Here is a 26,119-nt window from a genome sequence, read left to right as displayed (position 1 = left end):
AATAGTTTTATAATTTTAACTACACTCTTTAATTATTTGCTTTACAAAAATAGTCTGGATAAATCTAGATAGCAAAATGCTATGATTTAACAGAAAAAGTCTGTCACATGCCTGCAAGCACAGTTAGAAAATAAAGTAATATTGAAGTTTTATGCAAAATGAAATTAAAGTATATTTTTAGTTAACATTAAAAAGGGTGGTGTTTCTAAAAATTCTGCTATATTTCTAAAAATTCTCCGTCATTAATATACCATAAGGCTCATTTGACTTGCATTTTAATAACATTAATTAGGTTGTCCCGCTGGGAATAACAAGGTAATTCTATAGTAGTTTCTAAAACAGTTTGAATTAATGCTTTCTGTCTTAAAAGAAATGCCATCTGTTCAGGGTTCTCAGTGTGAGGTGGATTGACTGACATTTTCTGAGTCCTCGTGTGGAGTTGCGATAGATTACAGGCAGTATTCTTGATTTTTGACTAGGTGTTTTTCTTCATATTCCCCTCACCTTATGTATTACTGTAAAAGTTGTGAAGAATAATTGCATTTGATATTGGGTCATTTTCATCTGGTATGAGTACAGTTATATGTTTTCTTGGCCTTTGTTAACTGGTTGTTTTGTCACCTCCTAAGTCTTTTGGTTCCTTTCTTTTCAGGTCTGCAATACTCTGAAATTATTTTTCCGCCTCTAGTTTAATCATCTGTCTTACTATGGTACTTATATGGACTTTTTAGTCTTGGGTTCTTCTGCTAGTTTAATTGTGGAAACTTGGTGCTGTAACATGCTAGGTTTGCAGACCATGACTTAAAGCCATGTGAGTTTACAACACTTGACACTTACGGTGCAGCTCTGGTCATCAGTAGGCTGTTACGAGTGGGTGGCATGTCTTCTGCAGATGATGGTCTTGTGTACTAGAATGTACAGGGATCTGAATCTTTCAAGAGGTTCCTCGGATTAATCATCTTTATGGCTGACCTAAAACCAGTACTGACCTGGAGTACTGCAAAGAGCGCATTCTTGCTAAAAAGTGGTAAGCCTCTAGTACCAGCACTAAGTTGAATATCAGCAGACACCTGGGTTAATGACAGTGGTTTACCCAGTGTTAAACAGAAGGTACACTGAACACTGGTAACTCTTTGTCACTGCTCTGGAAAGAATAGCTGGACTTAAGGCTCTGCGACACCATGGCAGACATTGCCATGGTGCAGCTAGACAGCCAACAGTAGAAACAGTCGGGGTTGTGGCTTAGGGTCTTGACCATGGATGATTCTGTCCCTGCTGTCTCTGAAGTGCCGAGTCCAGGACAATGACACAGAGCAGAGGCTCCATGCTGTAGCTCTAGAGATAAGGCAGTGCTCCTACCATGTCTTTGTATTTTCTGCAAAATAGAACAAAAGCAAGGCACCAGGCGAAAAGACACGCAGTACCTTAACTTTTTAAAAGGTCAGTGCTGCTTAACTGATTGATAATATTATCAAGGTTTGGAAGGAAGGGACTTCCTTGGACCTCACAACAAACATAAACAAAAGCGTTCTGCCTGCGAAGGGAAAACATGTTTGTATCTATTGTGATTTTGTGAAGGATGGCCAACTGCGTAAATCTGTTACATCTGGAGGAAAAAAATCAGTATTCAATGAACTCTGAAACAGTTAAATGTCTATATTTTCTTCTGTGTATTCAAGACAAGTCAATATGTGATGACCTACTTACTAGCCGTGTTCGGTATCAACAGGGAATAGAACAAAGCCGTTTTTTCCAAAGAGTCAGATGCTGAGTATATGTGGGATCAATGTGAGTTGTTCATTTTCTTGTTTTACAGATCAATTTTTCAGAATCAAAGTGGACTTTTTTGGTAGACCCAGACTGGGAAATTGATTCTCCCTCAGGCAGCTGTGTCTGTGCACACATGTATGTACTAGTTGCTTGTAGGTACTTATGTACTAACACAATATAAAAGAGATTTATTTTTTTTTTATCCTGCAGGATCTCTAGTGCTAGAGCTTTTCTCCGTTTTTTTCTGTCCACACTTTGTGTCCATGGTTGGACTTCCTTTACTGATGATGATCGCTGACTTGTATAGCTGCAGCTGCTGCTACTAGCTTCAAGAAACTTTTTTCATGACAGGTCCTTTCTTAATTTGTCAGAATTACCTGTTGACTCTACTTCTCAGAGAAGAACACGTATCTAAGTTATCTGAATACTTGGCCTTCAAACCTAAGGAAAAGATAATGGTATCTTTCTGCATTTTTATAAGCAAGATTGGGATGTTCCACTGCCCAAAAGGAGAGAGACTATCCATTTAGAGTATCCCACTGTATCTGTCTTCACATCTTCCTTCTCTAAAGGACAGAGGATCCTCATTCAAGCATAGTATCCTTACTTTTAATGCTTCCCCTGTTTTTGCATGCCTGATAACAGGAAAAGACAAGTACACGGGCACCATTACCTGGAGGGTGCTCACAATACTCAAGAATTTACTGCCTTTGAAGTGTCTGTTCTTCCCTCGGTGCTATGTATTTTCATCAAGCATCATATCTATCATCTAAAAATCTGCCCCACATATTGGTGGGGTTCTTTTTGGAGAGAAAAGTATTTAAATGACAACTGTCTCTCTCTCCTGCCACATAATTCTTAAAACAGTTCTCAAGACCTTACAGTATTTGATTTCCCACCCCCTGCCCCAAGCCCAATCTAATCTCAAACTCTGTCAAGTGAAGGGTAATCTGCTATTGAGAAGCAACTTTTCGTGAAGGCTTTGTCTTGAGTTCTTTTTTAAAAATCTCAGGCATAGCAAGAGCAATTCAGTCTGTGTTGGAAAACTTTCCTCTGGGCATAGTTTATTTGACTTCCACACCAACAGTGTGCTGCACTGCCAGAAATTTCTAGGCCACACTAAGATGGTTAGTAGTGCTTCACTTGACTACAAGGGGAAAGGCTTATTGCCCATGCTTCATGCCTTCAGGCTGCAGTATGCCGTGCCAGCTTCTATGCCAGCCAGTAAACCTTTAAGTGGAGGCATCTCTCCAGTTATCTCCACCTCTTGGCACTTTGGCACCCAATTTGATGCCAAGTATTTTAAGATATCCTAGGGAGCTATGGGATATTATTTTACTCCAACTATTCTTCCTTAAAATTTCTAGCTCGCTTTTTTTTTTATTTTTCTCCTTCCTTCAGGGGAAGGTAGTCATATTTCTCTTGAATACGAGTACTGAAAAATGGTTTCTGGACCCTTTGACCCATAGTTCTGTTATCCTGTTTCTGAAAATACTGCTTTCCAGTCTCATCAAAATCTGCCATAGCAGGCTGCTGAATCTTGGACAATGGAACTCATTCCAGTGGAGCTGAGAGGAACAGATTTTACAGCAGCTGTTCATTTTAACTGTTTAGGAAGTGGAGTCTTGAGACTACCACTGGATATGAGACCCAGATATTTTTATTCCTAATTTAAAGTCTGAGTAGTCATAGAATCCTTCATGCTGGAAGGTCATTTAGTCCAAGCTCTCACTCAAAGCAGAGTTAAGTACTGAATTCAGACCAGGGCTTTGTCCAATCAGTTTTGCAAATGACTCTATCATTGTTTGTTCCTTCCACTTAGAAAGGAAAGTGGTTTGTGTCCGAGTAGTAAGAGGCCTATTCCTGCATCTAAGTCAGACTTTCACATCAAATGTGTCTTTGTATTTCAGATCCAGGACCAGGATCATTTCACAGGCCTCTGTGCGTTTCACCGAGGATCTTTACAATGATACTGGAATAACTGCACGATCAATGAATGCATAAAGATGTTTTCTTGCTTGAAAGCCTGATTCACTGAAATATTTTCAGTGTGGCAAACCTGGTCAATTATCTCTTTATAGGTTCTGAACTCAGTATGTCTCCAGATGACTATCAAGAAATCACTTTCTAGGATTAGTGATTTTCTAATCACTATATATGAATTAGGAAGCTTCCTTGTTCTCTCAGTACCATATTTTTTCTTCATTTTTCCTGTTTGCCCAACATCAGGAGGCAACAGGCATCATTGAGAATTTGAGTTTACATCATCAGAAAGAACTTGTCTAACCCTGAAAACCATTATAGCATGTGCCTTTGTATCTCTCCTTCCTCATTTTACCTTTTCCCTACACTGTGTCTGAATTAGAGGCTTGCAAAATGGTTTTGATGCATTTCTCTCAATGCATGCGCTAGTGGAATCACAAATTATGATTTTAAAAAATTAATTAGTTTCAGACAATATCTGCAAAATGACACTTAATTACTTTTCTTTCCTATCACTTCATCTTTACATATAGTTCAGAATGGTAAGTATGGTTGCCTTTTATCTTCAGCTGGGCAGCTGATTTGGCTACATGTGCAGCTTGGAGACACTGGTGTGTGAACTAAATGTTTGTGGCAATATTCTAGGATCTGAGCGCTGTTAAACACATTTCAGCTTTCTGCTTGTATGGGAGCGATGTATTTTGGTAGTTCTTGTCAATGTCACCGTCATGTTTTTATACTGACAAGCTTGATGGAACAGAGTTACTCCGAGTATTTTTTTTTTCCACTTTTTATTTAAAAAAAATTAGGTAAATTTTTCTTTTTTTAGTAAGTGCACAGCGTTTTGCAATGCTTTGTCACTCATCCAGCATCTCTCCATTTTGCTGTTTTGGTCCTGGATAGCTGCAGTGAGAGCCCTAGTGAGAAATGTTCTTAAAAACAACAGAAATAAGCCAATAAGATAGGTGTTACTTTGCTGGCAGTATGTATTTGGCAGGCTTCTATTCGTGTAAGTAGTATTCTCCTAGGTAATAATTGGCGAGAGTATTTGCTTGGCCTGAAGACCTCAGGTTTCTCAGTTTATTTTCTGAGAATTCCTTTAGCTACTGTTTCAGTCCTTCATTGCTAACCTGAGGATCCTGTTGACCTACCCTGCAGGTAGGATTTCGAAGGGTTTGATTATTCCACCTTCCTGTCAGCAATCCAGTTCCTCTGTGGGATATTAATCTAAACATACTTCTAGGAGCATGTAGTCACAGGTTAAATGAATTTGTCTTCTCTACCTGTGTGTGATAGATATGCAGATAGATAGCAATCTCTTCTGCCAGAAGAAAGGGGAAGATGCAGCCTACATCTACTGATTTTGGCAGTTTTTCATGGAAATAAGAGAACCCAAAAGCCAGCTGAAATTCTAACCTAAGATCTTGTCTTCAAATTTCCTTTATCCCAGCATATTAATTCACCTGGCTTCCGGGCCCTCCTAATACCATAGTCCTGTATTTCTCAGCTAGCAAATGGATTTTGTATAATAGAATCATAGAGTCACATAATCGTTTTGGTTGGAAAGGACCTTTAAGATCATCAAGTCCAACTGTTAACCTGATAGATAACACTTGTCTGATTGACAAGATGAGAGCCCTTGGAAGCATCCCATTATTTTTTCATGTCAACTGTTAAGAAGTCCAAAAGACTCTTTCCTCATTTGAGTTTTTCTACTGATTAACTGGGTAAAACATTGCTGTAAGATGATCAGTAGAAAAATCTCTCTCTCCCTAAAACAACCCATCTTACCAAAGTGTAAGAAACTGTGATTCCTCTACCAAACTCCTGTACAAAGTATTCCTGTAATTGATAGCTCCTCTTGGAGCTCTGGCAAAGCTTTTGTTAAGCACTGTTGTCTGTGAATAGAAAGGCAGGCTTTTATTCTTTGAAAGTCTCATTCAGTTTCTTCTTTTATATAATACTTATTGAAATAGTCTCTGTGAATATATATATATATAGTTATATAGAATCATAGAATCATAGAATGGTTTAGGTTGGATGGGACCTTAAAGATCATCTAGTTCCAACCCCCCTGCCACAGGCAGGGACACCTTTCTGCTAGACCAGGTTGCTCAAAGCCCCATCCAACCTGGCCTTGAACACTGCCAGGGAGGGGGCATCCCCAACTTCTCTGGGCAGCCTGTTCCAGTGTCTCACCACCCTCACAGTAAAGAATTTCTTCCTAATATCTAATCTAAATCTACCCTCTTTCAGCTTAAAACCATTCCCCCTCATCCTGTCACTACTTGCCCTTGTAAAAAGTGCCTCTCCCGCTTTCCTGTAGGCCCCCTTGAGGTACTGGAAGGCTGCTATAAGGTCTCTCCGGAGCCTTCTCTTCTCCGGGCTCAAGAGCCCCAACTCTCGCAGCCTCTCTTCATACTCAAAGAAGATTGGACGATACGTACCTGTACTTGTTCTTCTCTGACATGTTTTGTCTGTATGTATGTAATCTTGATTTCCTCTCTTCCTCAAGATACATTTGATCTTTGGTTTCCTTGATTGAGAAGCAGCAGCATGGCCTGTCCCTCTTATGGCGTTGGTACATACAGGAGGAGGACAGCCACGCTCTTAAGAGCTTTCTGCGTAGATCCCTCTGACTAACATGTTTTTCAAGTATTTTGTTGGGTTTTTTTGTGTGAAGTCTTTATTGTTGTTGTCCTATAGTAGTAGTTGCCTGTGTTGTGTTTTCGTTTTTGGCTTTGTACATGCTTAATAATTAACCCATTTTTACCTTTGTAGCCATCCGTGTGTTTTTATACAGTGTATACAGTTCAGTTAGTGATCAAGTGTTTTAAAAAAACAGTCATTGCTTGCTAAGCCAAGACTCAAAATACTGTGACTACATGGAAAAATAGTTTTCTTCATCTCTTTGGTTTGACTGTGGATATGTGAAGTTTCTGCTATCTTTGAGAGACCTTAGTAAGAAGCCAGTGTCCCTCTTGAGGTTTCTTAATGATTCCCAGCTCTACCCTGCATTCCAGGGGCTCCTCTGGTGGCTGTAGCTGCTTTTGATGATTAAAAAGCTTCCTCTTTCACTTTCAAAGGATATGCAAACTGATCCACAAGACAGCTCAGACGCAGCTTTTCCTCAGGCAATGTGTACCACTGATACAGTAAACTGTGAGCAAACCAAACAGTTAAGACATCTGCCACAGATTATGAAACTGCAGTATTTGATTACTGGTTAACAAGTATAATTTTGCTAGTAAAACAGTTCAGTCCAGATGTTTGCAATATTAATACATTACTGTGTTTGTCTGTAGGCCTTGTACTCATTAATCCTCATAAAATACCTGTGAGATATGTAATGAGGGTTATCCTAATTTTAGCTAAAGGAAAAGTGAGGCTCTGAAGAGAAGTTGCTCAGTTTCAGATTAGGAGTAATTTTTTAATTCCCAGTTTTTAGACTAGACTTAGATATAGAATAGTTTAAAAAAATTAAAAGATCATTTAATATTTATTTAATACTTTGATTTATTGACACTACTTTCAAAATAATTATTCTAACTTTCTGTTTTCTTTTTGTAGCCTTATATTTTTACAGATCCACCTACCATAAGAGTTGCTCATGGAAGGATTTTCTCAGAAGTTGTATGTTTTTTCCACCATGTGACACATACCATGCGACTCTATAAAGTCCAGGGTAAGAGTTGTGAACTTTTGTCTCTCTCAGCAGTTATTTTTCATCACTACAATCTTGGATCCTACTTGTATTTTTAATGTTTAAATGCACTTCTGAACTAGTGCAGAATTCATCAGACTAAGTCTTTACCGGGTCCAGTGCACCATGATCCCTGTCTGAGCATAATGCTAGTCATTAAGCTGACATGCTTAAACTCAACAGATTTGTTGGAGATACACCTCAGTATTAGGAAATTTTATAGTATAAATTACCTACAAGGGGGTCCTGAACTTTACTGGGTCATCTGAATGCTGTAGGTAGCTGTGAATTATGAAAATGAGAAAAAAAAATTTTAGAAATTTCCTTGAGATTATGTAAAAACGTAGTTTCTTTCATAGCTTCAAACTGATTGATGGAGGTACAACAATATCTTCTCTAGTCGCAAAGAATGTAAAGGTATTTGTTAGTGCCTTTAATAGTGAAGTTTGGTTTACTCCACAACTGTAGGCATGCTTTAGTTACCTGTGAGCTTCCTCTTAGTCCTTTATCTGCTTGGAAGAGCTTGTGACATAATCAGCTGCGTCTGAGAGGCACCAGCACTGAACTGGCTTATTGACTTGTAACTTTTGCTTGCTTTTCCTTCAGTAAGGCTTTCGGGTTTTTTTCTCTGCTGTTCAACTACTGATTTCCAAGAAAATCCTAGGAAAATAGTAACTTTGGAAACTCTGTACCCTTCCAAACTTGATGATTAAATTGGCCAGTGAAAAGTGTAAAAGAGGGAGGAAATCATGGTGCAATTGTGTAAACTTATTTTCCTGTAGAAACTTGACTTAAAATGCGTAAACATATCTTTTTGTAATTGAAGTAGGAAATATACATTTGCGGTAGTTCATCTATTTGTATTTATTCTACTGGAATTATTCTGAAATATAGAAGCATTGGCTAATATTTTCAACACTTGAAGGAACTTAAACATGTATTAGCATTACTTTTACTGTAGGTGTCAAAATTGTCTGCATGGTTTTTAAAATCTTATTTATTATATTTATTTTTCTAAACAACTTCAAAAACAAATAGTGGAGCTATAAGTGCTTTGAAAGTCTCCCTTGATCTTTTCCTTATTCCTTTTAGGTTTCAAAAATAGTATTGTCAGCAATACCTACTTTACAGTCACATAAAACTAATCTGTTTGATTTTTTTTTTTTAGTTGTAATCTATTTCTCCTTAGAACTAAAATTGATTCAGATGCCTCATTTTTTATGACAAGTGTACACTTTGAAGTCTGAAGTTGCTAGGGTTTGCCCTTATGCCTTATACTGATAAGTGTTCAGTTGCCAGCTCGTCTGATACGGTAAATCTAGATCAAACTCTAGATCACAATCCTTATGAATACAAACCAAAATGTTGTATAGTTATTTGTTGTTGAAGATCCTGAGGAAACTTGTTTCTATTCAAGATTATATTTTTTGGTTTTATGTGACCAATATGTGAAATGGGCTTAGAAGAAAAAAAAATACCTTGAGGTCAAGATGTACTAGGTTGCCAAAAATGTGAAAAGAAAGTTACTTTACTGTGTGGGTTTCAGTGACTTAAACTTTTTAGCAAGGAGGGAGCTTATATGAGGAAGAATGTTTATTGTAGTGAAGGGGAGGGAAAAAGTCTGGAAAAAGCCTGAAAAGTCTCTCTTTTGGTTAGTGTGAGGTGGTTTTGTTTTCTAAAACTAATTTCTTTGTAATAATCCCTTTAATTTATTAGTAAGTACCTACCGAAAGTGTTATACTTCGATTTCACAGTTTATAGAAAACGAGTTGTCAGTGAAAATCACTTGCTTGCCAATTCCTAACACATAAGATTATCTTTCAACTGCACTATCTAGTTTTTTTTCTCTTTTTTTGACAATTTTTAATTCATCACACTGTTTCAATACTTATACCATTACCTATCCTGTCATCATGGTGAAGTCCTGTACCATGTTACCAGCTTTTACAAGGAAAAATGATGTAACTATTTTATGTATTTTCTCTGTTTACTTTTATGGTGTGTTTTTATTTTAATTTCTTCATATGAAATGGACTTTTTTCAAAGTTTAAAAAATGGTGACTTTGCATCATTGTTTTGCTGAGGTCTGTTTCCTGGGCTTTGTAAGGGAAGTTATTTATATAGCACTACTTCAGTTAAAAGAAGATATGTACAGCGACAAAGCATGTGGAGAGAAAGAAATATGTGTATGTGCATACATACTTTTTTTTTTTGTTAAATAAAGGCCTGATACTCCTGTTGTAACCTACCTACTTGCGAGTGGGTGGAAAGCCTGACTATGGGGCTAATCCTACTGTTGGACAGTACTTCCAAAATTGCTAAAGAAGCTGTATGACTTGGTAAAACACTACTTTTTCCACTTTTGGCTTCAGAATTATGTTGATTTTGAGCAGAAAATACTCTGGCTTGACAACTCTGTTCAGTAATTGACTAATGAGTGATTTTTAACTACTTCTGCTTCCATTGGCATTTGGTTTTCATATCAGCGTGATTTTGTTAATCTTTTTATCAGAAGCTTCTTATGTGTCATTATCTTCATAATTGTATTTTTGTATTAACTCAAATTACGCAGTGCAAAAGAATGTAGTAATTCATGGTCTAGTCATTTTTAAATTGTAAATGAAAATATTGTATCCTTGTTCAATGTACTCATGCTTTAATAGTCCTGCTTTAAAATAGTTGGAAAATCTGTGACTAAGAGCATCAAAAGTGAAGCGTATAGATCCACTTTTTTCCAGACTAGGTCTGGGGAAAATAGAAATAATTACCTGAACCTGATGTTTTTCATTTAGCACTGTAGTATAATAACCATTGGTAAATGTTAACATTTTAACAGTTGCTGGTACCGCTGCAGGTGGCATTCAGATTTTTAAAAAGATGAGTAAACAAATACAGAGCTCGACATCCTCCTCATTCAGGTGACAAAATTGCAACCCTGACTGCATTTTGAATACTAAATAATAGCACAAAAATTGAAGCAGGTGGACACTTTCAGCATTCTGTTGTGTAAAGGTTCAGTGTGTTTGGTTTAGAATTTGACAAAGTAAAGACCTTCTTAAGGAAACTCCCAACACGCTCTTGAACAGAACTGCTAAAAAAATTTGAAAACTATAGGTGTAGAAGGGAAAAGAGGTTGTGCTAACCTCTGTCCATGTGGTTAGGAATCTGGGAATTTTATTCAAAGATATTTCGTCCTTCTGCAAAAGATTCCACAGTTCAGGAGCCCAAACCGATGAGCATGCCTCTGAGTCTTGTGAGTTGACATATAGTGATCTGTTGAAAAAATGTAAGTATTTAGTATCAAGATTTTGAAATACTGTCTTCAAGTTTTGAAGGACTAAGTTGATTAATCAATCCCTCACTTTCTACCGTCTTGTGTTTACAATCTGTCAGACAAGCACCATGTAATTTCATCTCACTACAAAGAGATATTTCATATCTCTATTCTGTTTGACAGAATTCTTTTCACAATTGTTAGTCCCATTAGACTACAGAAAGGGTAGAAGGGGTCATGCTGAATGATGGTATGATTCCAGTCCAAACTGTGTCTCGAACTATTTGAAAAGGAAAGATTATTATTAAAGGTATTTAATTTTCAGTGTGAGGCACTGTAGAAAAAAATCTCACTGAACATGTGCATTTTCAGATACTTAACCCTTCTTTTAATAAATAAGCATCTTTTCCCTGTCAACAAAAACTTGTGTCCTGGTTGTGGTCATATCAGTGCGTGATTTCTTAATTCACTCTCCTTAAGGAAGATTCTCCCTGTTTTGGTTAAAACAGCTGACTAGTTTCCTGCTTAGTGGAACAGTTGCTGTCAAGACATTCTTCTCTGTGAATGGCAACAGCCATGTAAGAGTCAACAAGAGAAGTGAATGGCTAGGTCCTGCTCCAGTGTATTACTTGCTGCTAAAGAATGACACTTAACAGTTGTGTGCTGTTTCCTGCTGCTTTACTGGAACCCACATTGGTTCTTACCATGAATTGCTTCTGTTCTACTTCAGGGAAGGTTTCAGACTGTCTGTTCAATGAGTATTGAGTTAGAACTACTGCTATATCATATGGTGCATAACTGAACTGGCTTCAAATATCTGGACAGGTATAACAGAAAAGGAAAACTAGCAGGGGAAAACTACATCACTGTGTTGTGGGAGCATAGTTATGCTTACATATGTGGCAATCGCTTTTAAAAATTGAGAGGTTTTAAATGCATCTTTTTCATGTAGGTTTGGAAGGCCAGTCTCTTGAAGTTTCCAATATTGTGGATATTAGAGGAGAATATAATCGTGAGCTTGCAATGAGAATTTCATCTGACATAAACAGTCAAAACAGATTCTATACTGATCTTAATGGATACCAGGTAATTATTATCTATTAATTATAAAAGCCTAGGGTCTCAGTTTTTGACTGTCTTAATACTTCTGATTGTGAAGACTTTGAGTCACATTAATCAAACCTATCATGTTAGACCCCAATAATGATTTAAAGGGAGAAAATCTTTAAAAATGTATCTGTTATAAAATTTGGTTTAGACCAGATGGAAGTAGCAACTGTATTCTTTCAAGGAGTTTGTTAAATATTCCTTTATAGCCTTTTTAACATAAGAATTGTAATACAGCATGCCTTCTTTCTCCTGTTCTTTGTCTATTTGATTAGAGCCCTTTGGGTAGCACAATGATAGATGTGCATAAGGCCCAGCACCTCAGACCTAGAGAACAACTGCGTACTGCTGTGGTAGAAATAAGTGATGTATTTGTGGCATGTAAAAACTTTCTCTCTTGGTAATGCATCTGATGAAATATAGTGTGACTATTTCTTAACTTGGACTCTGCAGCACACACAAAAGAAAGAAAATTTTCCTTACCTTCCTTCCTTGCTAAAAATACTTTTGCAAATATGTTGAAAACCATGCCTGCTGAGTAAGAGACTACCGTTTTTCCAGTTAACGTGTAGTGCTGCATTTTGCTGGACACATAAAGTGAATATTTAAACATGAAAATAATTTTAATACTTTAATAGTCATTTGTCATGTACCATTCAGGAATTCCACCAGCACTTTAATAAGTTCCCGTTATAAATCAGCAATTTGTTTTCTATTACCTTGAATCTATTCACGGCTTGCTTTCTAGGGGAAAAAAAATTTCTCTCGTTCTGTGACTGTGATTTTTCCTTTTTTGGTAGGTTCCCGTGATGAATATTTCAGGGTTTTTTTAAATGTTCTTTGTTCTAAAAGCACATTGAAGTTATCATTTCCAAAGTGGCAATTTTAGCCACAAATCTCCAAAAAGCTAAATAATACAGTCAAATGAATGCTTTGGTGCTGGTTGTGCTTTTAAAGCACATGGGATAAATGTCTGAAAAGGTCTTTGAAATTTAAATTTCGTAAAAAGAATGTGTTTTATTGAAGTTCGTGTTCATACTGCAGATCCAGCCCAGACTGACGATGAGCAAATTGCCTCTTCAAGCAAATATCTATCCTATGACTACAATGGCTTATATCCAAGATGTTGGCGTTCGTTTGACACTTCATTCAGCTCAGTCTCTAGGTGTTGCAAGCTTGAAAAATGGTAAGTATAAGATGATACATATTATAAAGGCTTCATGATTGTCTGAAATAGTTCATTCAGAGATTACCATACCTACTAGAATTTGAAGGAAGGAAATACACTTCTCCAACTCTGACAAGTTTTAGAATATGTCCATAAAGGAAGAGGTAGAGGTTATTCCCACATGAGATCCTGTCATCTTCAATGGAAGATGTTTCTCAAACTAGAGACAGAGGAAAGAGATTATGAAAAAGACAAAATGAGCAATAAATTGTCAGAACTAAGTATTTTTCACCCTAAAATTCTTGATGGAACTCAAGGATGAAACAGCAAGACTAAGTGGTTTGTTCTCTTTTGTACTGCTCTGGTAGCAGAGGGCTTAGGATGGATAATGTGATGCTGATCATGTTTATTGATTTTTTTGTTTGCTTTAGGGTAGAAAGCACTAGTCTTAGGGTATATGCAGTATAGCCCAACATCCCTGTCAAGGAAAACAATAGCAGCTTTTTTGAAGACTAGAGTTAGTGAAATAAAGGATAAAAATGACCCTGGGTAAGAATCAACATAATTATTCTAAGCAAAATCGTACCTCACAAATTTAATGGAGTGCTTTGAAAGAGCTGATGAATATGTTGACAGGAAAAATCAATTCATATTAAGAATTCCAAAAGGGGCACAGTCATGTCCCTCACAGCAGAGAAGGCTGTGATAAATGGCTTGGAGGGATGGAAACAGGGGTCACTTGTTCAGTCTATACTGCTACCAGAATGAGGAGGCATTCAAATAAAGCTAGCAAGTACTGGGCAAAATAAGGTATATAATTCATAATTTAAGATGTATAATTCCTTGCTGTAGTATTTTGTGAGTTAAAATTTACATGATTTTGAAAAATGATGGAATGAATGCTTGGAAGAAAAAAAGCCCATCAGAAACTATGCCAAAACCTGCTTCCCGGTTTCTTTTCAGAAAAATGTCATATTAATGTCTATTCTGACAAAGGGTGAATACTGTACTAGATCGACAGTATTAACAAGCCTAGTTCATTTTAGGGCAGACTTAACACTGGCTTATAGACCGATACTTTAATAAAGCCATAGTGGGAAATATCAGCCTTTTGTTCCACGACCACCTGATAGAAGACCCAAAACACATGTTTTCATGCCTGCCATTGCTAGAAACCGAGTTCCCTTTGGCCTGATCTTGTGAATGAACTTGACACCACCAAATGTTTGTAGGCACTCATAACATAGATATTAGAAACTAAATCAGTGTGCAGAGGCTCCAATACGTAGTAATAGTGTCTGTATCTGTTCTTTAACAATCCTAGTCTCTGCATCACAGAATAATGCAACATCTCAGTCCACAGAGACACCCGCTCTCTATATTCAAGTAAGGGAAGTTAAGGCTAGTGCTGTTTGACATATTGCAATTAAGTATCAGGGAGAAACTGGCTTTCTGTGAACATTGGTTTCAACCCAGTCAGAGGACGTTAGAGGCTTTTCCCCTACTCCAGTTAAATAAAAGAGCAAAAGATGTATCCCATACCTGGTCGTGGCATTAATTTTTTAACTACTTTACTCTTCGGCAAACTCTATTATGTCACTGAAGGTTAAGAGATAGTTAGGAACATCAAATATTTACTCTGTGCCCACTAAAAAAAAAGGAGGAGAATGTATTCATTTGACTTAATATGTAAAGGGCAAGTGTCAAGAGGATGGAGCCAGGCTCTTCTCAGTGACATCCCTTGACAGGACAAGGGGCAATGGGTGCAAGCTGGAACATAGGAGGTTCCACTTAAATTTGAGGAAAAACTTCTTTACCGTGAGGGTGACCGAACACCGGAACAGGCTGCCCAGAGAGGTTGTGGAGTCTCCTTCTCTGGAGACATTCAAAACCCTCCTGGACGCTTTCCTGTGTGATATGGTCTAGGCAATCCTGCTCCGGCAGGGGGACTGGACTAGATGATCTTTCGAGGTCCCTTCCAATCCCTAACATTCTGTGATTCTGTGATTCTGTGACTTATCATTAGGTAATATTCCATGAAACAACTATTTACTACCTTTGTCCTGAGGGCATGTTGAACTCCTTAAAAGAGAACAAAAATGAAGCTGAAGATTCTGTGGCTGCTGCAAGTCACGACACTTCTTTTGAAGGCCCTTCAGGATCTCAAAGGGATCCTGGAAGAAAGTTCAAAAACATTACAGTTTGGGCAAGTACCTTCAGTAGCTGCGTATCTGTATGACTGAGACTGTGTGTCTCAAGGCATAACCCACACCAGGGAAGACCTCCAGATAGATGGGATGCACCACCACCATTTAGAGGTGGGCTTCCCTGCAGTGTGATGGATAATTAATGAGGTAGTGGGGATCAGTTATGTCCTGAAGCCTCGTGCAATACACTTACACCATTTTTAAGCCAGAAATTTCCCTAAAACAATATTTTTTTAATCTTTGACACACTTTTGAAGTGGCTTTTATCTCTGACTTTAGAAGCACTCATCACTTCGTTTGTGTTTGCTGTTCACAATTGCCTTAAGAATCATAAAACTTTATTTTGTCAGCCTTCATTATCCTAGCTTCTTAAAGAGTATTGGAAATGCAGTTAGGTAGTTTTGGATCTAGATGTTCTAAGTTTTGTTTGAAAACTTTCACAAAAGTTTATCGCAGGTTTGTCCTTCTTGACTGTGGGTCTAGCTTTTCTCAGCGACTTATCATACCTGTCTGTTAGCTCATGTTCATACAGCAATCCACAAAGTTCATCAATTTGAGGCACAATCCTAGCCTTATACCTTAGTTCAAAATGACAGTTTGTTTCTTACTCATTGCCAGCTGATTTCTGTCCTGGATATACAAAATCTGTTTTTACTTGAGGGAAGGGAAGAAAAAGTATTTAGGAAAATTGGATAAGTGTTTGTAGAATATACAGAAGAAGTATAAAAGAGACTGCCTTACTAAGCAGCCTTTTCTAGTAGCTTAAATTATGCATTTCTTATTTAGGAAACAAGTACTTCAGTCTTCAGTTTTCTTTAGGAAACAAGTACACTTGTTTGAAGATTCAGTGTGCAAAAACTTTAACAGCCTTAATTACATGCCCTGAACTGGTTTCCCTCTGGAGTTATAAACTTGAAAAGATACGAACTTCATCTTCCATAAGGCTATTTATGATTTAACATCGTGCTTAAAGAGCTATTCTGAATGGCAATGCTACGGTTCAGTATAAACTCAGAACTTTATACTCAGTGTTCATCTGGTGCAAAATTCTTTCCTACTCCCACAAGTGAAAATACCCTTACAAGAAGGAGTGATTGTGAGAGTTTATACGCTCATATTGCCTACTTGTTTTTCCTTCTGCCTCCAACTGTGAAACAAAAACAAAAAAAGGAAAAAATACATTTGGGGGGTCCACTCTTTTATGGAGTGCAAGATGAAGACAGTTCCTCTACAGAAGGTCTCTCCATACAGCTGGAGCTTCTTGGGGTGATTCTCCTCTTTGATGCTTGATGTGACAGGTAACAGTAATAACTTTTAATTGTAAACTTCTATTTAGGCTCTTACGTTAAAAACTTGCGGGAATGTCTGCTGAAAGGCTTGTGAAAATTTTTTGGAAGGTCATAAACAGCCAAAACCAAAAGGTATTAACTGTTTTCGTAGTCAGTCCTAACAATATTAATCTGGTATTATTCTTCCATACACAAGAGAAAAATTGTGATTCTTTATAAGGTATATTTCAGGATATTTTTCTTATGTTTAACAGAAGCTTTACATATTCTTGTTACCAGTATAATCCTTGTATTGCTCTTTCAGGTCAGTTGGAAGTGATCATGGATCGTCGACTTATGCAGGATGACAACCGTGGCCTTGGACAAGGTGTCCAAGATAACAAGATTACAGCTAATATCTTCCAACTTCTGCTGGAAAGAAGACGTGGAATGGATGTGGTAGGATTCACTGTCTGGATTTTTCTGGCTAATGAAGATAAACATAATTTTTTTCTGTTGCAGCAGCAGTGAACTCCGTAAAGGAATTATTCCATAAGCAGTAAAACTAAGGAAACATAGCCTCCAAGAGAGTTTTGTCAGCTTGCTTGCATATTCTTATTGTAAAGACTTCATCTTTCACTATTCCTGCACAAATACGTGCAGTGTCTGCTTTCTTTTCTACTCTTTCAACACATGGTTGGGGTACTGTTGTGGAAGTGTCTTCTTTTTTCTTTCCTTTTTTTTTTTTTTTTACTGAGGAAGCTTTTAAAAAAATTCTAATTAGTGACATTTCTGCTTCTTAACAAGGTTAACTGAATGTGGAGAAAGGTTGACAGATTATTTCAGATGAATGGGTGGAAAGAGAGGACATGTTATAAATTTAATTTTCTTAGGAAATAAGATTTAAGTGGAAATATTTAAATACCAGGCATATGAACCTTCTCACTTCGTTATGATTCTGGGAAAGTTGAGACCATTTTCTTGGTAAGGGTTTTTTTTTTCACTTGCACAGATCATCTCAGTTCGCTTTTTTCTGTATTAGTCTTTTGAGTACCTCTTTAATTTTCTTTCAGTTCTTTACGTTTTCTCTCTTTGCTCTTTTCCCTATCATTTTTGAGAAGGACAAAATAAGTAGTACATATTCATACTGAGGCAGTTGAATCATGATGACAGCCCTGACTATATTTTAAAATCATCACATAGCTGAAGATGAGAGGTTGTATATTGAGCTGCTAATGATTATGCAGATAAATTGGAATTAATTCTGCTTTATAATGGATATGATTAACCACTGTGAGAGGATGGTAATATTAAGCCTAAAGCTAATTTCCACAACTTAATGACTGACAGTGTTTTTTTCAGGTTGTACGTGTCATTATCACAGAATCACAGGATGTTAGGGATTGGAAGGGATCTCGAAAGATCATCTAGTCCAGTCCACTTGCCAGAGCAGGATTACCTAGATCATGTCACACAGGAACGTATCCAGGCGGGTTTTGAATGTCTCCAGAGAAGCAGACTCCACAAGCTCTCTGGGCAGCCTGTTCCAGTGTTCGGTTACCCGCACCGTAAAGAAGTTTTTCCTCATATTTATGTGGAACCTCCTGTGTTCCAGCTTGCACCCATTGCCCCTTGTCCTGTCAAGGGATGTCACTGAGAAGAGCCTGGCTCCACCCTCATGACACTTGCCCTTTACACAGTTATAAACATTCATGAGGTCACCCCTCAGTCTCCTCTTCTCTAAGCTAAAGAGACCCAGCTCCCTCAACCTCTCCTCATAAGGGAGATGTTCCACTCCCTTAATCATCTTCGTGGCTCTGTACTGGACTCTCTCTAGCAGTTCCCTGGCCTTCGTGAACTGAGGGGCCCAGAACTGGACACAATATTCCAGATGCGGCCTCAGCAGGGCAGAGTAGAGGGGGAGGAGAACCTGTCTTGACCTGCTAACCACACCCCTTCTAATACACCCCACGATGCCACTGGCCTTCTTGGCCACAAGGGCACATTGCTGGCTCATGGTCATCCTGCTGTCCACTAGGACCCCCAAGTCCCTTTCCCCTACGCTGCTCTCCCAACAGCTCTATCCCCAACTTGTACTGGTACATGGGGTTGTTCTTGTCCAGATACAGGACTCTACACTTGCCCTTGTTATATTTCATTAAATTTCTCCCCACCCAACTCTCCAGCCTGTCCAGGTCTCTCTGAATGGCTGCGCAGCCTTCTGGGGTGTCAGCCACTCCTCCCAGTTTTGTGTCATCAGCGAACTTGCTGACAGTGCATTCTATTACAGAATCACAGAATCACAGAATGTTAGGGATTGGAAGGGACCTCGAAAGATCATCTAGTCCAATCCCCCTGCCGGAGCAGGATTGCCTAGACCATATCACACAGGAAAGCGTCCAGGCGGGTTTTGAATGTCTCCAGAGAAGGAGACTCCACAACCTCTCTGGGCAGCCTGTTCCAGTGTTCAGTCACCCTCACCGTAAAGAAGTTTTTCCTCATATTTATGCGGAACCTCCTGTGTTGCAGCTTGCACCCATTGCCCCTTGTCCTGTCAAGGGATGTCACTGAGAAGAGCCTGGCTCCATCCTCATGACACTTGCCCTTTACATATTTATAAACATTAATCAGGTCACCCTCATTATTCCCTCATCCAAGTCATTAATGAATATATTGAATAGTACTGGTCCCAATACCGACCCTTGAGGGACTCCGCTAGACACAGGCCTGCAACTGGACTCTGTCCCATTGACCACCACTCTCTGGCTTCTTTCCTTCAGCCAGTTCACAATCCACCTCACTACCTGATCATGCAGACCACACTTCCTCAGTTTAGCTGCGAGGATGCTGTGGGAGACCGTGTCAAACGCTTTACTGAAATCGAGATAGACCACATCCACAGCTTTACCATCATCTATCCACCGGGTAACATCCTCATAAAAGGCTATCAAGTTGGTTGAGCATGACTTCCCCTTGGTGAAGCCATGTTGACTGCCCCTAATGATCCCCGTATGCTTGATGTGCCTAGAGACAGCACCAATGACAAGTTGTTCCATTACCTTTCCCGGGGATGGAGGTGAGGCTGATCGGTCTATAGTTACCCAGGTCCTCCTTCTTGCCCTTTTTGAAGACTGGAGTGTCATTTGCTTTCCTCCAGTCCTCAGGCACCTCTCCCATTGCCCACGACTTAGCAAAGATGATGGAGAGTGGCCTAGCAATGACTTCTGCCAGCTCCCTCAGCACCTGGAGGTGCATCCCATCAGGGCCCATGAATTTATGGACGTCCAGATTGTTTAATTGGTCCCTGACCCAGCCCTCATCAACCAGGACAAACTCCTCCTCTATCCTGACTTCTTCTGGGGTCTCAGGGGTCCGGGGCTCCTCAGGACAGCCTCCAACAGTATAGACAGAGGCAAAGAAGGCATTCAGTAACTCCGCCTTCTTTTTATCCTCTGTCTCCAGGGCCCCCACCTCATTCATCAGTGGGCCTACATTGCCTCTAGTGTTGGCTTTACCTGCAATGTATTTGAAGAAGCCCTTTGTGTTGTCCTTGACCTCTCTTGCAAGGTTTAATTCCAAGGAGGCCTTAGCTTTCCTAGTTGCCTCCCTACATCCTCTGACAACAGACTTATATTCCTCCCAAGTGGCCAGCCCCTCCTTCCATGATCTGTACACCCTCTTCTTCCACTTGAGTTTGCCCAGCAGTTCCCTGTTCAACCATGCAGGTCTCCTGGTACCCTTCCTTGACTTCCTACCTGTTGGGATGCTCTGATCTTGAGCTCGGAAGAAGCAGTCCTTGAATGCTAACCAACTATGTTGGGCCCCCTTACCTTCTAGTACCCTGTCCCATGGGATTTCCCCTAGCAATTGCTTGAAAAGGCCAAAGTTGGCCCTCCTGAAGTTCAGGGTTGTGATTCTGCTAGCTATTCTGTTCCTGCCACATGAGATCCTGAACTCTACCATCTCATGGTCACTACAACCAAGGCTGCCCTCAACCTTCGCCTCTTCAACCAGACCCTCCTTGTTAGTGAGGATAAGATCCAGTAGCGCTCCTCTCCTAGTTGGCTCATCCACCATTTGCATCAGAAAGTTATCATCAATGCACTGGAGGAACCTCCTGGACTGGGGATGGCTGGCTGAGTAGGCCTCCCAGCAAATATCAGGGTAGTTGAAATCCCCCACAACAACCAGGCCCTGTAATTGCGAGACTGCTCTCAGCTGCCTGTAGAAGGCCTCATCACCCTCCTCATCCTGATCCGGTGGCCTGTAATAGACACCCACAACAGTATCACCCCTGCCAGCCTGCCCCTTAATTCGCACCCACAAACTCTCAACTCGCTCCTGATCCGCCCCTGGACAGAACTCAATACATTCTAGCTGCTCACTCACATAAAGAGCAACTCCACCACCTCTCCTTAGTGGCCTGTCTTTCCTGAACAAGACATAGCCATCCATGACCACATTCCAGTCATGCGAGGCATCCCACCAAGTCTCTGTAATTGCCATTAGATCATAGCCCCCCGACCGAACACGGATTTCTAACTCCTCCTGCTTATTCCCCATGCTGCGTGCATTGGTGTACAGGCATTTCAGGGAGCGAGCTGAGCACACCGATTTCACCCTAGGGGGATGGGAGGCCTCCTGGACTTCATCAATACTAGAGCGTTGCCCCAGTGGTACAAGCCCAGCTACAACCCCATCCCCCTTCGAATCTAGTTTAAAGCTCTCCGAATGAGCCCTGCTAATTCCTGTCCCAGAACCCTTTTGCCCCTACGACATAAACCTTTCCCATGTATTATTGTCAGGTCTGTTGTCTTATAAAACCAGCCATTATCAAAGAATCCAAAGCCCTGCTTGTAGCACCAGTCTAATAGCCAGGCATTTATGGAATGAATCCTACTATTCCATCCCATGTCATCACCCGACAATGGAAGGAGGGAGGAGAAAACAACTTGCTCCTCAGACTCTTTCACCAACCGTACTAAGGCCTTGTAGTCTTTCTTCATCCCCCTCAGACTGTGGGATGCAGCTTCTTCCCCACCTGTCTGGAAGCTCATTAGCAGGTAGTAATCTGTTGACTGCTCCAGGCTGGGGAGTTTCCTGGTGATATCCCTGATTCGGGCCCCAGGTAGACCGCAGACCTCCCTGTGATGGGGGTCAGCTCTGCATATTGGGCCCTCAGTTCCATTTAGGAGCGAGTCTCCAACAACTAGAACTCTTCTCTTCTTCCTTGTGGAGGAGTTAGCTATACGCCTGTCAGGTTTTTCTGACTGTGGTGAGACCTCTGATATAGGTTGCCTCTCTACCACATCCCCATTGGACCGGCTGTATTCCACCAGGTCCTCTTATCTATTTCTCAGAGGCATCAGGGGAGGTGAGGTGGGCAAGGAGGGCGCTCGCCTTTTGCCATAAACTTGCCTCCACTCACTCCTTTCATTTAGGTTTCTGTTTTCCACCTGAGAGGGGCAGAGTACAGGGGTCCCTCGATCCTGGGAGCTCTCCGGCAGGTGCTCCCATTTTTGTTTCAGGGAGGGCAGAGCCTGGCTCCACCAGTCTATCTCCATTTCAGCCTCCCGAATGCTCCTAAGCCTTTCTACTTCGGCTTGAAGCCTTTCAGCCTGGCCTTGCAGCTGTGCCGCTTGGCTGAGCAGATCATCTACCTGCTCACAGCGCACACAGCCCCCTGTTACCAGGGAGACGCTAGAATTATGATATTCTAGTTCCTCATCCTGTATAACACAGGCAGCATATTAACTGCATTTTATCAGTGTGGTGTACAAATATCTGAGCTGACTTGAAAGAAGCTAACTTGAGTTTTGCAGCAGTCTGACTTTGACAACAATGATCATCACACAGGTTAATCTACCTTCTCAAGAAGAAACTTGCAGAGAGATTTATACTGCCATAGAAAGGTTTTTAGTACCCAGGGTAATTTGTGTTCTATTAAATTAGAATGTGAAGCTGGTAAGTAGGAATTATTGGACATGGAAATCTATGTTTACATTAGCAAATAATATGAAACAACAGGAGCGGATCAAACCAGTTGGTGCCACGGTGCTTGCTTTGACACTATGTGCAGTTTTGATATTTTCCATAGAACCATAAAATAACTTGCTAAAAGGTATATCTGGAAGTCTTCTAGTCCAATCCTTGCTCAAAGCAGGTCTCTTTTTGTGTCACAACAGACTTAAAATACTGTCCAAAGGATTAGTCATCCATTCAGACTGTAATGGAGATCTGGAGGGTTAGAGCATGTTTGGTGCATACCTCCAGGGGAGCTTCTTGGTTACTTCCTTCTACAAGAAACTAGTCCATGCACACTGAGACTCCTCTGCAAACTAGCACAGTTCCTGGTTAAGTGGGGTTGGCCATGATTTTAATTTCAGAACAGCACTGCTGCTTCAAACCGAAACACTCCTTTGGAAAATAGTTTGAGGTTACCTCGATGATAACAAAGGCAGCCTAAACAACTCTGGGATTATATGGTTAGTGAAACATTTATGTGTGTCTTTGCGTACATTTACCAGTTTGTTTGGGTTACCAGTCAGACATCAGCTCAGTAGAATAACAATGTACTTCCATTTTCTTATTAAAATCCTCTTCCTTTCCTCCATTTTTGAAAGATTCTGTGCAAGTTACTGAGAATCTTTCAAAGGAGAAGGGATAGTTATCTGCTATGATCAAAAGATCTTTGAGGTGTTTTGGGTACCTGTGTTCCAGCATCTACCTTCCTTCCCCCTGACCCTTCCTGCTGAGCATATAATGGTTTTAAATAGCTGCAGAGTAAGCCTTCAAGGGCAGTTTGTTCTTACACACTCTTGCAGGGACTTGAGAAGAAGGAGGATCAAAGCTATGGGGGAGTGGGCACAGTCAAAGAGGTGCTATTGGCTCAACTGATACAGTGTGCAGAACCCTCAGGACCCAAGCAAGATGTTTTAAGGAAACATTAACTTTCTGGTGTTATATCTGGAATTCCCCTTGGCTGTATTCACAGTGTTCTAGCATTGTGTTTTTCAAAATTTATCTGAACATAACTAGCATTTTCTGATTCATGTAACTGTTTCAGATGTGTTAAAGGAAGGAACGATAGTAGTCACCTTACTGTTTTGTTAAATGTACAAACATGTTCTTTAGTGCATTGTTACTCAGGAGGTAGTTGTTACAATAGTTTAAAAATTGCCCTGTCAGAAAAATTATGAAGAATTTATATGCAGTTTATATATGTAATCAGCTGCAGTGTGACTCATGCACTGACCCTAATTTTGTTGTCAAGCCCTGTTTTGTTACTGACTTGAGGAACCATGGAAGCTACAGGAGAGAGTTTTGATCACATGGCATCTTTGCTAGTACAAGATTTTCCTAAAGTGTATTCCAAAATATTTCATTCTGTCTTTTCTCAAAAACAGTTCTGAAGAACAGGATTTTTTCTGCTCTTTGGGAAACTTCCCCATAAAAGCAGAGTCTGTGAAGTATAGGATGTGCTGTTATTTAAAATGCATTGAAATAAATGTGCATCACTTTGGTGTAATTACTGTGGAGTTTTTTGGTTATGACAATGTCAACCAAAAGTTTATTTTAATTCACATCTCCAAAATACTTTTTTTTCTTCCCCAACCCCACCCTGAATAGTGTATTTTAATGGCAGAATCAAACCACTTGAATGTCCTGAAGTGGAAGGTTGACCTGTCCGGTGGGTAGATAGAATTCTCAATAATCACTACCATACTCAGGTAGCATGTATTCTACTAAGTCCCCCGTCCTAATGATACCTGGTTTTTGGCTCTTGAATTCTAACTCATCTAGGCAGTAGTTAATACTCATGCTGGTATTGCCTCTGTGCAAAAGACATCAGGTTGATTTGTTTTCCAGAAGTTGTTTTATTTATTTTTCCCCTCTAAGCTGGATACTACAAAACGTATATTTGGAGTGATGGTGTGGTTCATTAAGTGAGCTATGTATGTAGTAAGAGCCGGGCAAATCTCGTTTCACTTTACGTTATACTCACCTGATTTATTGACAACTCTGTCCCTCAGACCTCTGTTGATGTTGTTACTGTGTTTTGATACAATATCTGTATGCATCTTTTTCTCCTCTTACTAGATGTAACTAATTCTGCTTATATGTTCATTTTGTCCGTGCAATCATTTTTTGGCTCTGAATATCTTTTTGACTTCTCTCCTAATATTCGTTCTTCTTTTTCCTCAAATTGTTAAGCAAAAACTGAATGCATGTCATTTTTAAATTTAAAGGGATTACTATTTAGCTGAGAATGAAACTGAGTACAATTATCAAATACTTGCTTGTCAAAAGAGTAAGTGACTCTTTATTTTTGAAAATATAGACTTCTTATTTTACATTTATTGTAAGTTTTGTTAAAAATAAGCATTAATACCTTTTTACTTTCTGGGCATAAGCGTGTTTTATTAGTATAGGAGTATGAATGAAATAGAATTCATAGGAAGTGGTAATATATTCATTTCATCAGTGACATAGCTGGAGAAAAGATGCCATGCCAGGCACACGCTTTCTTCTTCAGATTCCTATTTCATACCTTGCCTTGACTTGCTCAATTTATAGCCAGCTCTCAAGCGGAGAGCCAGGATTCAATGGTTCAAAGAGCTGCTATGGTTTGGGGGAGGTTATTTACAGAAACAATGATACAGGCAGTTAATAAAATCACAAATATGTGCCAGTCAGATAATCAAACTACTTTTCTTCCACCACATACAACTACTCTTTTTTTTCTTAGTAAATATCTGTCAGTATCCACTTTCTCTGAAAATACATGCTTGGTGATCTAGCCATTTCTGTCTGATTATTGAGTTGCATTTGCACTTACTGCATATTTATAATGCATGTGTATGTTTCACATAGTAGCTATATACTATACTATACTGTGCATTGCTATGCTATGTGTAACCACACCTTAACAAGCATAATTAATTAAGTTGATGTTTCAAAAAAACAGAAACTCAACATTGGTTTAACTACTACTATGTAGAAGCATTTTCAAGCCTATGTGTGACAACCTGACTGAATGGCAGAGCTCAGAGGGTTGTGATCAGCGGTGCTGAGTCTAGTTGGAGTCCTGTAGCTAGCAGTGTTCCCCAGGGGTCAGTACTGGGTCCAGTCTTGTTCAGCTTATTCATCAACGACCTGGATGAAGGGACAGTGTCCCCTCAGCAAGTTTGCTGATGACACAAAACTGGGAGGAGTGGTCGATACACCAGGGGCTGTGCTGCCATTTAGTGAGACCTGAACAGGCTGGAGAGCTGGGCAGAGAGGAGCCTAATGAAGTTCAAGAAGGCAAATGTAGGGTCCTGCACCTTGGGAGGAATAACCCCATGCACTGGTACAGGCTGGGGGTTGACCTGCTGGAAAGCAGCTCTGTGGAGAAAGACCTGGGAGTCCTGGTGGACAAGAAGTTCACCATGAGCCAACAATGTGCCCTTGTAGCCAGGAAGGCCAATGGTATCCTGCGGTGCATTAGGAAGAGTGTGGCCAGCAGGTCTAGGGAAGTAGTCCTCCCCCTCTACACTGTTCTAGTGAGGCCACACCTGGAGTACTGTGTCCAGTTCTGGGCCCCCCAGTTCAAGAAAGGCAAGGAACTACCTGAGAGAGTCCAGTGGAGGGCTACAA

General features: G+C 39.8%; 1 protein-coding gene across 2 annotated transcripts in view; it reads left to right on the top strand.

Moving 5' to 3' along the window:
• MAN2A1 (mannosidase alpha class 2A member 1) overlaps positions 1-26,119 on the top strand; it is a 146,875-nt gene that overhangs the window by 96,861 nt on the left and 23,895 nt on the right. The window contains exons 16-19 of one of the 2 annotated variants that reach the window (XM_068422413.1): positions 7,324-7,438; positions 11,683-11,816; positions 12,882-13,023; positions 16,806-16,939. In XM_068422413.1, coding sequence (XP_068278514.1) covers positions 7,324-7,438; positions 11,683-11,816; positions 12,882-13,023; positions 16,806-16,939 — 525 coding nt within the window. Of the gene's footprint in view, positions 1-7,323; positions 7,439-11,682; positions 11,817-12,881; positions 13,024-16,382; positions 16,461-16,805; positions 16,940-26,119 lie in introns of those variants that run through there. The other variant, XM_068422414.1, reaches the window with a different exon arrangement.

This window comes from Nyctibius grandis, chromosome Z (genome assembly GCF_013368605.1).
Source record: "Nyctibius grandis isolate bNycGra1 chromosome Z, bNycGra1.pri, whole genome shotgun sequence".
Classification (NCBI taxonomy): domain Eukaryota; kingdom Metazoa; phylum Chordata; class Aves; order Nyctibiiformes; family Nyctibiidae; genus Nyctibius; species Nyctibius grandis.
Note: the sequence above shows the minus strand (reverse complement) of the source record. Positions and strands in the feature narration are given on the sequence as shown.